Source organism: Uloborus diversus, chromosome 6 (genome assembly GCF_026930045.1).
Source record: "Uloborus diversus isolate 005 chromosome 6, Udiv.v.3.1, whole genome shotgun sequence".
Taxonomy (NCBI): domain Eukaryota; kingdom Metazoa; phylum Arthropoda; class Arachnida; order Araneae; family Uloboridae; genus Uloborus; species Uloborus diversus.
In genome coordinates, this window is record NC_072736.1 from 43,030,446 (window position 1) to 43,047,084 (window position 16,639).

General features: G+C 32.8%; 1 protein-coding gene across 1 annotated transcript in view; it reads right to left on the reverse strand.

The window, feature by feature from the left end:
- LOC129224605 (pyruvate carboxylase, mitochondrial-like) overlaps positions 1 to 16,384 on the reverse strand; it is a 58,399-nt gene extending 42,015 nt beyond the window's left edge. The window contains exons 1-4 of the mRNA XM_054859089.1: positions 16,263 to 16,384; positions 9,840 to 9,978; positions 8,930 to 9,114; positions 1,217 to 1,382 (exon numbers count right to left, since the gene is read on the reverse strand). Of these exons, the coding sequence (XP_054715064.1) occupies positions 1,217 to 1,382; positions 8,930 to 9,114; positions 9,840 to 9,972 (484 nt within the window). The 5' untranslated portion in view covers positions 9,973 to 9,978; positions 16,263 to 16,384. The remainder of the gene's footprint in view (positions 1 to 1,216; positions 1,383 to 8,929; positions 9,115 to 9,839; positions 9,979 to 16,262) is intronic.
- Between the last annotated feature and the right edge of the window lie 255 nt (positions 16,385 to 16,639).

Sequence of the window (16,639 nt, forward strand, 5' to 3'; positions counted from 1 at the left end):
TGGTATGGCTTTTTCTTCACATTTTATAATGAATGCTACAATACTGCACTATTGCTATAAATATAATTTTTCCCTTCTATAGTTAAATGTTTTTATCATTCATGGCTTAAGCTAATGAAAACTTCTTCAGCAGTTACGGTCAACTAGAAATTGCTCCCCAGGTCACATGGTATGGTTGCCGTATCGGTATAGTAGGGTTGCACTCTCTCCATCTATTCCTTCTCAATGGGTAGCACATGCTGAAATAACTTCTAACTTACAAAATAATTAAAATATTTTCAAGATGCAAAAAAGATGGAAATCGGCTGCAATTTTCGGCAAAGCACATTGCTTTGTTGAACATGCAATGTGGAAGGCTTCCAAAAAAAATTTTTAAGGAAATGAGTTAATAATTAGAAAAATTAAAAGCTCGTAAACAAGCCGATTCCTCCAGTGCACACTAAATGAAGCGCCAACTAAAAAATAAATTTTGAAAAAAAAATAAAAATCGGAAATCATCCGATTTTCCAAACAAACAAAAAGTTTTACAGCATACAAATAAATACGGGGGAAATAAAGTACTTAGCTGGTACTCTTTTCTGGCGTTCCTACATATTATGCTTAGGGAAAAAATGGCACAGGATCGCCCATAATGTAGCTTTGTTGCAGGTGCAGAAAAACCTATTTCGGCCTTCTCTAGCCTAATTGTCATAGAATTCCTATTCATGGGGGAAAAATTCGTTTCAGATCTTATTCTTTTGCACTATATGGAGTTATACTCTCCCCTGGCATTGATAAAATAGAAACGGGCGCCATCTATTGAGAAGAAATTGAAACTTTTTGATGACTGATTGAAAAAACTATAAAAAACATGAGAAAGTGGTAAAAAACGTGAAATTGGGAGATAGACGCAAAAAACGGGAGTCTCCCATTAAAAACAGTAGAGTTGGCAAGTATGTTTTCACATCATGCTCTAACCAACTAAACAAATAAGCCTCTGTTTTGGGATAATACGCAAGTAACGCGAAATAAAAAACACAATAAACTCTGGTTTTTTCAGCAAAGCAACCAAAATATCCTTTGATTTTCGTCCAAAGCAAAGAAAAAATTCTTTAAAATGATGTCTTACATATGAAGTTTAATAAGTATTTAGAAAATTATGGCATTTACAAAAAAAAAAATCATCTTTGAAAAAAAATTTATGATAAGGAAAAACTTCATGGAAAAAGTTAAATACCAGCAGCAATAGCTGACTTTCGAGCAGATACTTTGTCACCCATTTTTTCCATAACAACTGGCGACGGTCCAATAAATCGAATTCCAGCAGCAATACAGGCTTGTGCAAAATCAGCCCTTTCAGAAAGAAAACCATATCCTGGATGTATTGCATCAATACCATTCTCCTATAATAAAAGAGAATAGAGTGAAAAATTTTAATTTAAATTCAACAGAAACATCAAAATACAATGCAGGTAGGGGTCGAAAATTCGTTGAAAAAGTGAACTGTTGCCCTATCACTAATTTACATTATATTCCGTGACATAGGTGGATTGGCCAGGAGCAGAAAATAGAGGGAAATACCTCCTGATTTTTTAAAGTAAAAGGATCTCGCTTCTTCACAATAATAATTTACAAAGCAGACTACTACTTTGAAAGTCATTTGATATACAGTGAAACTTGCTTATAATGAGTAATAATTTGACGAGAACCAAGTTTTAGCGAGGAAATCAGTTTGATTTGGTTGGTACAATGTTAAGTCTATGGGACTGGCTTTTAAGGAGCAAAACCTGCTTAAAGCGAGCAATATTTTTGTGTTCAGTAAGTTACCGCCCTATAGCCAGGGCTAAGGCAGAAATACATGAAATACACCGCCAGCTCAGTCAATTCCAGCCGAGGACTGCAGTTTCCTGCTCATTAGCACTCATCAGCCCGGCATAGGAAAGTGACTGAGCTAGAGGTAGAAAATCTCTTAAGGAAGCCAAGAGTGCCAAACAAACTGGTAGCTAATACAGAATATTCTGTAATAGCTACCAGTTTTCGGTTATAAATTGCTACCTTTAAATTGCATAAAAGTAATTGCTTAAACTTTTCATACTTCATCAAATTTTCAGAATATTCTGTATTAGCTACCAGTTTGTTTGGAACTCTTGGCTTCCTTAAGAGATTTTCTACCTCTAGCTCAGTCACTTTCCTATGCCGGGCTGATGAGTGCTAATGAGCAGGAAACTGCAGTCCTCGGCATTGACTGTGCCGGAGGTGTATTTCAAATATTTTTGTGGTTTGTCATAGCACTTCTATTGATACGACTTACAGCTCAGCTTAGCCTTTCTTAAAAAAATTTCTTTGACACTCTGAAGTCAACCGAAAGTTAGTGGTGAGGTGAGTCATACATCCTGAGAAAAAGTGATGACAGTCCTTCCTTTTCATTTGTCGAGTAGAGAAACAGTTGAAAACTTAATATTTGTTGACGACAATATGTTGTCACTTCTGAGGATATTGTAGCTCGAAATTCAAGCAAATGCTGATGAAAAAATACAACAATGACAAACGTGAAGAATTTTCAACTGAAATACCTACAGCGTCAACAGCTGTTGATGTGCAGTAAAATTTTAACCTTATTTTGAAGACAGAGGTGTGAGTTTCCATTGTTTTCAGGTGCACTAGAAAGATACAATCAGACACTAAGGTAGTTTAAAGCAAATTAACCAGAAATAAATAAAAAAACAATCATAAGCAAGTGTGCATTGCATTTTTGTGAATTTTTCAAAAACTCATTTTTTACGAGTAATATTGAGCAAACATTACAGACCCTTTGTGCTCGATATAAGAGAGTTCGACTGTATTTGAAATTTTCAAGAAGGGTTCATTCTTGGATTTAAAAAAAAAAATTAATTTAAAAAAAAAAACAAATCTTTCTTTGAAGGATTTTGGTTTATAAAACATAGTTTTCCATCATTCCCTACCAAGCTCAAGGAAAATTTTACAGCACAGAAGAGAAATGCAATATTGAAATTTAGAATAAAAATATTAAAAATGAGATGAAATATGAACGTTTAAAGCATTTCACTGAACGTGTCTAAAAAATAACAATTTGTAACCTTCATAAATTAAAACCCAAGTGAATGTAGCAATTCTTAAAAATACCAGTTCAATATCTTAAAAATTTAGAAAGATGTCAGCAATTTAATGAGCTGAATTTCAAAAATTCTCAGACAGGTGATGAATTGTATGGCATTGTTTGCAAATTTTTAACACTTGCATGCAATCCTCCAGTGGGATTCATGATTATTTGTGAACAATCCCATATGATTTGTTGCTCTTCCGAGAAACATTAAAATACAGCTCACTGAATTGCTGATATCTTTTTAAATTTTTAAGATATTGAACTGGAATTTTTTTATGAGTTGCAACATTTACTTGGGTTTTAAATTATGAAGGTTATAAATTGCTACCTTTAAATTGCATAAAAGTAATTGCTTAAACTTTTCATATTTCATCAAATTTTCAATATTTGTATTTCAAATTTTAATATTGTTTTTCTTGTATACTGTCAAATTTTCTGAGAGTTTGGTGAGGGATGACAGAAAATTCAATCCAGAGTTCGTACTCAGTTTCAGAAATAAAATGAAGGCGTTTTGGAGGAGTTTTGAAGGAGTAAAATAAGATTTTGAAGGAGTACTAATGGAGTGTCATTAAATGATGTCACACTTTTTTTCAATATATTTGACCATTAGCATCCTTTATCACAAAGTGTCACACTTCACCCCAAACTTCTCCTCTTGTCATGTCATATTTTTTACAAACATATTGTTACAATAACTGTGTGACGTCACTTTTTGTCACCCTCTCTCTTCCCCTTGTCACAATTTTATGAGCCCCCCTCAAAGCACGACATCACTTGTGGATGACCCTTTTTACAATATCATAACTGCAATGAACTAAACAATTGTTTTTTTTTTTTTAATGCAATCACTTAATGTAGTGTATTTACTTATGTAGTTTTAAATAGAGACGTACCGAGTAGCACTTTCGCCGAGTAGCCAAGTATCGAGTACTCGGCCTTTCACTACTCGGCCGAGTACCCAGTTACCGAGTACTCGGCCTTTCACCACTCGGCCGAGTTACCAAGTACCAATTATGTTTTAAGAACCACCGACACACATGCGATGAATTTTGAACTTATTGTAATAGTAGTATAGACCTCCTGGTCCATATAATAGTTTTTAAAACTAAATTCCTGCTGAAATTTAATTACGCATTACATAAACAATTTTGTTTGTGTCAAAAATTTTACAAAAAAATTATTTTTAAAATTAAAAATAAATAAATAAAAGGTATGATTAATCAAGTTGGAATTAAAACAAATAACAATAAAATCCCTCTAATGGCGACACTAACAGGACACTTTTTTTTGTCCGCAATAGAGAGGTGTCCGCAGGACAGGGGTTTAATAATGTTATTTTCATTGGAACTGGGGAATTAAAAATTGTCCGCATAAGAGGGGTGTCCGCCTTTTGAAGGGTGTCTGTTAGGAGGGGTTTCACTGTATACCAATCATAGTTCTAGTCCGCCAAACATAAATAATTCTTAAAAGCAGATAAAACAAATGTGCAGAAACACTGCAGACACGTGTTTCTGCCCCCCTCCCTTCCCGTTACAAGGAACATCTTTTTCAGTGCATAACATGTGAGTTAAAGAATGTAAAGACATTTGACAAAAAAATCTGACTTTTGTCGGATGCCTTTAAATCCACGAGCTCCCATTTTGTGCATTGAAAAAGGAATTCCTTGTAACGCCAAAACACATGTCTGCAGTATTCATGCACTGTGTTTTTAAAGTTGTTTTGTTTCCTTTTATTTTTTAAGCAAAGGTATTTTTATATTTTTTATAACTAATTTTTGTTTGTAGAAAAATCTATTTTTAATATAAAAATTCCATATTTTCTATACTTACCTTTTTTGCATAATTTCTAATAAAAAGTTTTATTTACTTTGGGGACATTAAAATAAAGATTTATTCTATTGAAGCATTACAAACTGCATTACACTCAAAATTTAAATTTGACTTACAAATTTTAATTGTAAATGATTGCAGAATATAATGCTTGCTCTTTTTTTTAGACATTTTAGTATCTGTCTTGGACAATATTCAATTTTTTGCAACTACTCGGTATTGGCCGAGTTTCTGATCAGAATTTGGCCCAGTACCGAGTACTCGGCAAATTGGTCGAGTACCGAGTAGTTACCGAGTACTCGGTACGTCTCTAGTTTTAAATATTTAAATAATATTTAGACAACTTGACTTTTGCTGCTGAGAGTGGTGGAGGAAAAAACAATAAAATCATAAAACTTGAAAAAACAGCCAAGCACCATTTAAGCATGTTTTACTCCACTTGTGAAATGTTTTAGTCTTCTAATAAAAATTTCACCTTCAACTTTTATGAATTAACTATGATCAATTTGTAAATCGAAAAAAATAAATACACGAAATTACTACATTAAAATCACCTTAGTGACGAAGTTAGTTGTTAATCGAAGTATTTTAAGTTTCTGTTATAGAGGTAGACTAGCAAAAATACCCAGCGTTGCCTGGGTCAGTAATAATTGTGAGAAACAATCGCTACTTTTGTTTTCTGTTTTAACTGAAAGAACTCAAAACACACCGCTTTGATGTCATTAAAAAATTGAGCTTCATCCTTACCCATAAAAGTAAAACAGCAATAAGTATAAAGAACGAAAGAGTATTCATTTAGAAACGAAAGCGCAAAGTGAAGCATATAAAAATTTGAAGAATTTCCAAAATATATCTAACAAAAACAAAGATCACTAAAAAAAACTGTGCGCTTTATTTACTTAAATAGCACACACACACAAAAAAAAAAAAAAAAATGCTCTCTACTATGTTTACCTAAGTGTGCAAAAAGTGAGTTTCCAAATGTTTAAATGACTTTAGACTTATGTTTGCTCCGGAGAAGCCTTGATTCAAAATTTACATTATGATTACTTTTAATGCTGCTGTTGTTAGGCAACGAATTTTCGAAACAATGGGTTTAATCTTTAATCATTTGATGTGGAAATTACATGACATTCAGTTTTCGATCAAAACTAAACTTTAAACTAGGATTTTTAGCAATAAATTATAGCCTAAGTTGTTCCCCGATTATGTAGCTATCTATGGTGAAAAAAATGGTTAAAATCCCTCAAGTAGTTTTGAAGTTTACCCCGGACATCCGGACGGAGATTAGCCCCTTATGTATAAAGATAAGGATGCAATTCCTAAGAAAGCAATAAATATCATGCTTGCTCCAGAGAGGCCTTGATTCAAAATTTACATTATGATTACTTTTAACGTTCCTGTTGTTAGGCAACGAATTTTCGAAACAATGGGTTTAATCTTTAATCATTTGATGTGGAAATTACATGACATTTACTGTTTTCAATCACGACATTCTTAAACTAAGTTTTTTAGCAATAAATTATAGCCTAAGTTGTTCCCCGATAATGTAGCTATCAATGGTGAAAAAATGGTTAAAATTCGTCCAGTAGTTTTGAAGTTTACCCCGGACATGCGGACAGAAGTAGCCCTCTATGTATAAAGATTATGAAGTCATGAACTAAAAAAGAAGGAGTTTTGAAGGAGTTAAAACCAAAATGAAGGAGTTTGAAGGGCCCTTCAAAAATTTTTTATAAATGAAGGAGTATTGGAGGAGTTTTGAAGGAGCGTACAAACCCTGCAATCTTTATGAGCCAGAAACCTTCAAATAAAATTCATATTTTTGAAAGAAATGCTTATATTATTGTGAATATAAGTAATACTTTCAAGAAAATATAAAAACTAACTGTACATAGTGAGTAAACTTATTTCTAAAATTCTTAGATTATACAAGCTATTTATAATGAAAAATGATTAAAAACCTTTTTTTTTAAATTAAATTTAGCCGGTCCTAAGTTATTTCTAAAATGTATAGCTTATTTGCAGCTATTTATGATGAAGGACATTCAAAACTCCCTTTTTTTTGGCTGCTCAATTAATTGCTAGGGCCCCTCAATGCATGGGTGATTTAATTTTTATTAGAAAATGACAGCTGGAGCATATTTTTTATGCGACAAAAGTAACGAAACAATCGAGGTAGTGAGAAGCAAAGGGATGCAACTGGCAAAATTAAAAATTTGGAGAAAACCAGTACAAATGGTAGGTGAACCCCTCCTCTGTCTTGGGACAAGAGATAGTACTAGTAGCCCTGGTAGGTGCTGCTATACAGCCAGGGCCGGATTTAGAGGAGGGCAGGCGAGGCTACTGCCCTGGGACCTCCACAACAAAGACCCCCCCCCCTCACAATAAAATTTTTGCAAAATATCCTAACTTTGGCAGGACAGCAAATTTTACGTTTTTTCTCCCCTATAAATTATAATAATATTAAAATATAAATTGCAGTAACTTCAGGATGTATTTACGATTAAAGTGCTGATCGAAAATATCTGATATATACATATATATAAAAATATTCAAATATATATCAAAGTATTGGATATTTTCGAAAATATGATGATCTTTTTGAACTCTGATTAGGGGTCTCCACTCCTTCGTAGCCCCGTGGCCTCCACACTTCTAAATCCGGCCCTGTATACATAATGTGACCAGATTTTTCAAGCTAAAAATCAGGACACATGACGGGAAAGGGGGGGGGATAGAGTAGTTTTTTTTTTTCCACAGGCTTAATATTTTACGTAACAGAAAAATGTCAAGAAATAACTCAAATGTACCAACAAAGAACTCAAGTTAAAAATAATTTAATAGTATTGATGTAAAGAACATTGCATCACACAACAAATTTATTAATCAAAATTATTATTTTTAGTTGTACTTGCTGTTAGAAGCAATTTTCAGAAAATCGAGGAATTTCTTACATGAATAAGAAAAGTTTATTTTAGTTAAAAGAAGACTTTTTTGTTTTCAGGAGAACATAATCATTGTGTAGGGATGTTTCAAGTTCAGAGTCAAGAAAACTATTTTCAGACAAAAAATCCATTGAAGCTTGAACCTCAAGTTGGACACTTTTTTAATGAAAGCCATCCAAAGAAGCTGATATTTTTAAAGTAGTCATCCCATTCACCTAAATATGTTGCAGCTGTCTCATAAAATTCTGAAGCGGTCTTTTCAATATCCTTTTTGCAGACTAAACCCTCATCGTCTAACCTCCTCTTCAATCCAAATCATAGTGGAGGTAGTTCAGCGTATTAAACATTAAAGAATAACATTTTAAATGGCGTTCTTACGTTTACCAACAGCAAAAAAATCGAAAAAGCGTTTAAAAAATCTAGATTGTATGTTATATTTCTTGTGTGACGGAATATTACAAAAAAAAGCGGGACTTTTTCAACAAAGCGGGACACTTTGGCCGGACATTCCCGCAGTGGGACAGTAAGACAAAAAGCGGGACGTCTGGTCACATTATGTATACAGCATGATTTAGAAAAAAATTTCAATGAAAGCCTACCTAGGATCTGATCATTAAGCGCATTTTACTTGAAACTTAAAATAGTCCACTTGCATCCCTTTGCTTTTCACTGCCTAAATTGGTCTCGTTTTTCTCAAAAAATCTGTCAAAATATGAATTTTTGAAAGTGTCCCCATCCTTTTGGTTATATAGTGTATAAGCTTTCATAATGAGACATCATGGTTAAAATACTTTTATGTCAACATGAAGAACTTTTAACATTAGTTACAAAAACATTTTTAATCAGTTTATCTAGGGCATGAAATTCAACATTTGAGGCATTAGGAACAAAAGTGGATGAAGTCATGAACAAAATGATCCAGTTTAACTCTGAATGCTTCATTTAACACAAAGCAGTTCAGGCTCTTATATGAGGCATTTAGAACTAAAGTGGATCATAAGTCGTTCATGAACTACTTTAGCTCTGAATGCCACATTTATAAGTTTACTTACCTGTGCTATTTTTATTATTTCAGCAATATTAAGATAAGCTTCAACGGGAGGCAGCCCTTTTCCAATCAAATATGATTCATCAGCTTTCTGGCGATGCATATGCATTTTATCTTGCTCAGAATAGACTGCAACTGACCGTATCCCAAGTTCAGTGCATGCTCGAAAAACACGAATAGCAATTTCACCTAGGGAACAGTTCCCACAAGGTAAGTTTAGAAATTTACTGCAGATTAAAAACATAATGAAAACTACTTTTCTAAAAAAATAAAAAAAGAATTCAAGACAATTTTAAGGAGATTTAAGACAAATCAACATAAAAAAGAATATATATTCAAATATCTTTAAATTTTTATTATTTTTCTTGATTTTACCAGAGTACCTGCTCACAATTTTATGAAGACATGCTGTGTACATACATATACAAGTAAAATTAACAATTTTATTTTGTCTGATTTTCAAATCCTCCAACCTCTTATTTTCATCTTTCCTATAAGTGTTTTACAAAATAGTGATCATCTCTTCAACTTTAATAGAAATCATAATGGCAATTAAATAATGAATAAGAGAATTTAAACAATTATGTCCTCTTTTCAATTAATCATGTGCTTCTATTTTTTTTTTTTTTCCTCATTAGGAAGCATTTTGGGGAAAAAATTTAAGGTAACAAACAGCTTTTCTTTCTAGCACTCTTCAATTTTATCAGTTGACTAAGAACATCCTAAGGAGGTTCAGATTCATAGTTCTTGTCCATTATTGATAACAGTTAAACACAAAATGTAGTACATGGGACAGAGTGAATTTTTGGAACCAAGAAAAAAATATAAATAAGAATTTTTATTTTAGGCAAGTGAAAAAATAATAATAATGGAGCAAAAAGCTAAAAAAAACTGAAGAGAAATTAAAATTATACCTCTGTTGGCAACAAGAATCTTTTTGATTGGTTTATGTACTGGAGCTCCATGATTCTGTCGAAATTGGTAAAACACAGATGGCCGTAACACAATGGACTTCTTAAGGCAATTCTTGATAAATACCAGCTGCATTTTTACCTTTGATTAAAGGGAAAAAAGTTTAATAAAAATACAAGAAAAATCAAAGTAAAATCATAAATAAGTTGTAATTTTTAAAGTAGTATTGTTTCCAATATCTCCAATTAAACTAATATTTTTTAATTCCTGAATATTTTCAATATTTTGCAAGTAAGCTTATCAGGGCTGGATTTAGCGGAGGGCAGGCGGGGCTACTGTCCCGGGACCTCCACAACAAAGGGGCCCACAATTAAATTTTTACAAAATATCCTAACTTTCACGGGTCAGCAAATTTTACGTTTTTTCTCTCAGACATTTTTTTTTTTTTTTATTTCTACAAAGAATGCTTGCACAAAAATATTATTATTATCGATATATCAGAAAGCCTGATTGCAAGTATCCATTTACTATCAAGTTTTTATTTGATCAAGCATTTCAGTGGCAATATATTTTTTTTATTCATTTAATTTGTAATTTGTACCTATGAGTTAAATAGATGATGTATTGTAAATATCATATGAAAATAACCTTAAAAGTACATAACTTTTAAAATGAAATGTATGTTTAGATATTGTTACGCGTTCGGTGCACTTCACACTTTCTTTGATTGACGACACAGTTCTTGAGAAAAACACTGGAGATTTATTTAAAACTATGTACAAGAAATATAGTTAACAAATGCTAAACTCAGCATAGCAATTAGGCAAATATCAATTAATACAGTATACTCAACGATGGCACATGTATTTACATCCAAAAACGCAAAAACACAGCGAAATCCCTCACAATAAAGGGAGCAAGGCTTAGATGAATCTCAGACAACTAAAAACATAACTGACTCTCCTTCAAATGCCACTCGGCTTTTTATACTGCTTTGGAAAGCTTGAAAAAATTTGAAATGCTTCTCCTATTTTCTTTTTATTCCATTCAAATCTTATCAATCAGAAATGTGGACTGTATACTTCAGTCGAATGTTATGGGGTTGTATGTACATTACAAGAAGCTATTTACAGGTTACGTTACTAACATAATTTTAGATGCAAAATAACGGAACAAACGCCTAATTCAGCCAGATTACAACAAATTAATCACAAAAATAATTACTATTGACAGAATTTGTAACAATATAAATAAGAAACAGTAATTTTAAGTCTATAAATTACAATAATAATATCAAAAAATAGTAACTTCAGGATGTATTTACTATTAAAGCGCTGATCGAAAATATCGGATATATGTATATATATCAAAATATTTGGATATATATCAAAGTATTAGATATTTTCGAAAATATGATAATCTTTTCGAACCCTGATTAGGGCCTCCACTCCTTCGTTGGCCCGGGGTTCTCTACACTTCCAAATCAGGCCCTGAAGCTTATGAAAAACAATAACAACAATCATGTATATACAATGTATCAATGAGGCAGCTAATATTGACATATTTAATGTATTATGAAATTAATCTTAAGAGACCTTAATGGGAAAACACTGCATCATGTATATACAATGTATCAAGGAGGCAGCTGATATTGACATATTTAGTGTATCATGAAATTCATTTTAAGAGACCTTAATGGGAAAAAACAGCAAGTGAAACAACCGGACATACAATAGTAAAGAAAGTGCTCCGAAAAACCTTTATGCCTTTACAATGCACCGAATTCATCAAAATTAAACTGTGACTGTGTAAGAAAAATATCAAAAGTTATGTATTTTCTTATGCTATTATATGTTTATACCCCTTGTAATAAAGCTTTCTCCCAGAAATGCATGATGAAAGTTACTTTTGGAATTAGTGATGTGGATCGGGTAAATACCCAGCGGGTATTTACCCGATTATGAAATTAATCTTAAGAAACCTTAATGGGAAAACACTGCATCATGTATATACAATGTATCAAGGAGGCAGCTGATATTGACATATTTAGTGTATCATGAAATTCATTTTAAGAGACCTTAATGGGAAAAAACAGCAAGTGAAACAACCGGACATACAATAGTAAAGAAAGTGCTCCGAAAAACCTTTATGCCTTTACAATGAACCGAATTCATCAAAATTAAACTGTGACTGTGTAAGAAAAATATCAAAAGTTATGTATTTTCTTATGCTATTATATGTTTATACCCCTTGTAATAAAGCTTTCTCCCAGAAATGCATGATGAAAGTTACTTTTGGAATTAGTGATTTGGATCGGGTAAATACCCAGCGGGTAGGTAAATATTTTTTGGGTATTTACACAAGGCCTGGGTAAATACCCAAAAACTGGGTATTTTACAAAAAATTCAAAAAGTGAATAAGAAATCTAAATATGAAATAATTGGTAAAACTGATACATACATATGTATTACACAGTTTATAATATTTTTTATTGAAAGACTTGATGAAATTATGAAAGAAACATATTGTGTGAACCAAAGAATCTTTCTTTTCAATGTCATAATTAGAGATGTTTGCTTTTTTTTTTTTTCTTGTAACCAGTTAAGCTTTTTACTTTTTGTAGAAAGGCTTTTTATATGCGAAATTTGGCTATCAACATTGATTAGGCATATCCAACACATTTAATGTGAATATCATTTTAGCTTGCTGAGTTGTTTCACACAATAATTCTTTAAATATGTGATCAAAATACAAATTTTAGGGAAAAATTTATTGTTTTGTATATGGTTGGTTATACAGGGTGTTCTGTTTTAACCTGCAGGACCTTTAGTTTTGCAACCGTTAGTCCTAGATGCATACTTCCAATTGCAAAAATATTCAAAATCAGATGCAGAGTAAAGATATTAAAAGTTTGAAGTAAAAATAAAAATGAGTCAGAAACTACAAAATTTAACTTTTTATATGGTCCTAGGTCTAACTTATATTTAGAGAAATGATCTGCATTTAAAACTTACCGACATAAAAAAACTTGACATTTGTGCAATCAAAACTCAAGGAGATATTCCATTTGAAAGTTTCAAGGGACCATGCAGAAGATGAGATTCGAACTTATTATCCTTTCAGAAGAATGATAGGTTGGCAAAGTAAAAAGCACAAGGTATTTACATTTTTCATTTCTATTCAAAAATTCATGCAAATATTATGCCGTGATATGCAAAACATGCTGCAAAACCTTGAACAATTTGAAAAACCACTCTACACACATATAATTTTATATAAACACTTATTAACTGCTATATTTTCCCCCAAAAGATGTTACTGAGGACGAATGTAAAGTGGTGTAAGTCACAAAACGCTGCGTTTCATATCATAGGGAATAGTGGTCGTACTAATGTTAAACTTTTTTTGTAATTGTTTTTCAATGGAGATTATTTCCCTAAATATAAGTCAGAGGACCTGGGGCCCGTGTAAAAAGTTAAAACTTGTATTTTTTTTACTCATTTTTATTTTTACTTCAAATTTTCAATATCTTAAGTCTGCATCTGATTTTGAACATTTTTGCAATTGGAAGTATGCATCTAGGACTAACGGTTGCAAAAATAGAGGTCTTGAAGGTTAAAACAAAACACCCTTTATATATACATAGTGGAATACATACAGAAAAGTATTTTAGTTGAATATAAATTTTTGAAAAAAATACCCGGATAAATACAAATTTTGGGTATTTACCTGGGTATATACCCTGGGTATTTACCCCCAAAAATAAATACCCAGGTATTTTACATCACTATTTGGAATGTACTTTGTTGTTGCAAATCTCCGGTGTTTAGCAGCGCTAAACCAGGTTTATGAAATTTGTCACTCTCAAAAAATCCAACATCAACATTGGATCCGAAAAAATATCCAATCTTGAAAGTCCTAGACAATTCAGTATATGTTCGGGGGTGGCCTGATGGCCGGCACACTTCACACAGGTTGGAAAAGTCTTTTTTCCACTGCAATAAGTCAATGATTTTAGGTGTCCACTAATGAACCTAGTGATGGTCGTCTGATCTCGCCTACCACACTTGAGAGATAATGCACCTCCCGGGCACTTTGCCTGGTACCAATTATGGGTAGGAGGGACAGTCCAGGAAGACTTTGCATCTCTTTTAGCCTTAGAAAATAGCTCCAAGTAAGTCAAAGAATCAGGTGTATATAATGGCTCACCAGTCCCTTTTTTAGCCAAGATATCGGCCATCTCGTTACCGTGTACATCAACGTGAGATGGAATCCACTGAAAATGCACCTCTCGAAAAGAAGAAATATGCTCCAGTTTGTTAATAATAGAAACACTAGTACCATCACCCACTTTATGCTAATTAGAGAGGTACTGGATGGAACTTCGGCTATCTGACAGAATTCAAACGGCTGAAGAGCCGAAGAAGACAAAATTGAACCGAGCCCCTCATCGATAGCAATAAGCTCGCTTCTAAAAACTGAGCAACAGTCTGGATTTCTTCTGCTTAATTTTGTTGCTCACATTTGGAAGAAAATATGAACACCACTACCAGAGCTGTTACTTTCATCCTTACTACCATCCGTATACATAATAATCGAGTCCTCAGGGATATTGTTTATCACTTCTAAAGCCAATTGTTTCAAATAAGTCGGTGCATCTGATTTCTTGTTCACCTGGGAAGGAAGATCCGTGTGGAAGTAGACTTTGTTTAAACCAATTGAGGGATTAATGCTCTGTTTCAAACTATGCTGAATTACATTTTTTGGGATCAAGTGTCTGAGTCAGCCAAGCTTAAAGGGCTATTTTTCTTTAATCTTTTATTGTTGGTCCACCCCAACAAGAACTCAGACGTTCGATTCTGGGTCCCATAACTGGTGAGCTTTGAGAAATATTTCACCAAATTAGTTTTTCTCCTAAGGCTGAGAGGTTGCAAATTGGCCTCATATAGTACTATCTCATTTGGGCAACTATTACGAAGTCCTGTCATAATATGAGCCGCACTAAGCTGTACCCTTTCAAGCTTTTGTAAGTATGTACTTTGTTAAAAAACACAAATGAAGTCTAGCTATATCTTTTTTGTAATTGATTCACTGGAATGAATTGATTCAAACTTAGCCGTGCTGAAATTTCCTTTTTATGTTAAATGAGTTACTTCAGTCTTTTAAGTTTTTACGTCTGAAATTATTAAAAGCTTACTACAGAATAAATATTTAAATCTTTATAGAAAAATCAAAGAAAAGGGCCTTATATGACAAAAACACTGAACGACCAATGGGGAATAACTTACTTCAGCACTACTATGCACCTTTTCATTAATACTTTTACAAGAAAACCCAAATGCTATATTCCTTAACCTACAGGATTTTGGACCAGCCTGTTTTTTAAGCCAAAATTTGTATGCATGCAGTTTAAATCTTAACATTTTTGAATAAGCTTAATACACTAAGACTTAAAATACACAAATGTACTCATTGAAATACATATGTATCTGTCTTTTGGCTTTTGTCATACAATGGCTTTTCATCAATAAGCTCATTCCTTTTGGTATTGAAAAAGGCATTCCCTGTAATGCCGAAACACGTCTGCAGTAATCTGCAATTTGTGCTGTTTAACTTTGTTATTTCTTACTTTAGCATTCCAGTGTTAACATAAAAGTACTAGACCCATAAACTTCTGGTCACAGTGCTTGGTTCAATTGGGCTACATGTTTTTTCATTTTATCAATATAAGTGCAAAGAAAATGTTTTTGAACTTCATCAATTTAATACAACATAAGATGTGACAATGTTTATATTTAGAAAAAATTCACACAAAATTGTAGTGTAGTAAACAAACACAAAACTAAAACAGGAATTAGTACCCCCAGCCGGTGGGAACCCTGGCCAAGTGCTGTACTTGTCCTTGAAAAAAGCAGTGTCTGTATTTGCACCCCCTTTACTTTATACTCAACCCTTGTATTACTTTCAACAATTAAAAAACGCATTTAATTATACAGTATTTCATGTCTATTATGATAACTTTTTTTTCAATTACAAGAAAACTGAAAATTTTTATCTAGGCAAAATTGCTTTCTGTATTTTATGACTTGCGAATATAAAACTCGACATGCTTTTTAAACAACTAGTCTGACATGCTTAACATGGCCATGGTGAAAGGTAAGAATTGCATAATTTCAAAATTCGGACTTACTAGGTAAAGAAAACAAAACAAACAGAAGCAAATGGCTAGAGAAATGAAAAACGTAAATACGGAAAAGGAGGAAATGACATATTTTATCTTCTTTCAATTTCTTCCTCAATAATGAAACAGCAAATTCAGGTAAACAATTTACTTATCCATTTCACAAACAGAGCACTTGTTTTTAATTTAGCTTTAAGCGTAGAATAAACAAATTTGAGATAACCTAAATTTTAGATAAACATACAATTATCAGTCACTGAAGAGTACGAAGAACATGTAGACAGGACTAAAGATAAATAAGCCGGAAGATTTGAATGCGAAGTAGAGAATTTTCGAAATTTCACGTGTATGTACGCTTGTGTGTATGATCCTAAGGACTTTGGCAACAGCTAGTAAAAACTGTGTTTCCATGGAAACAGTAATTTGCGTCTCCAAATGGTACGCTCGAATAGAGCAACCATGGTTAACCGATGTTCCATGACACTCACCACTGACGTCATCAAATGAACCAACATTCCAAAATGATATAAAACAGAAACGGGGTGCACGACTGAATTTTTCAGAAAAGGGAAATTTGAGGGGTAATTTTCACTGTTAGGAGGTCTTCACGATATTTAGGGG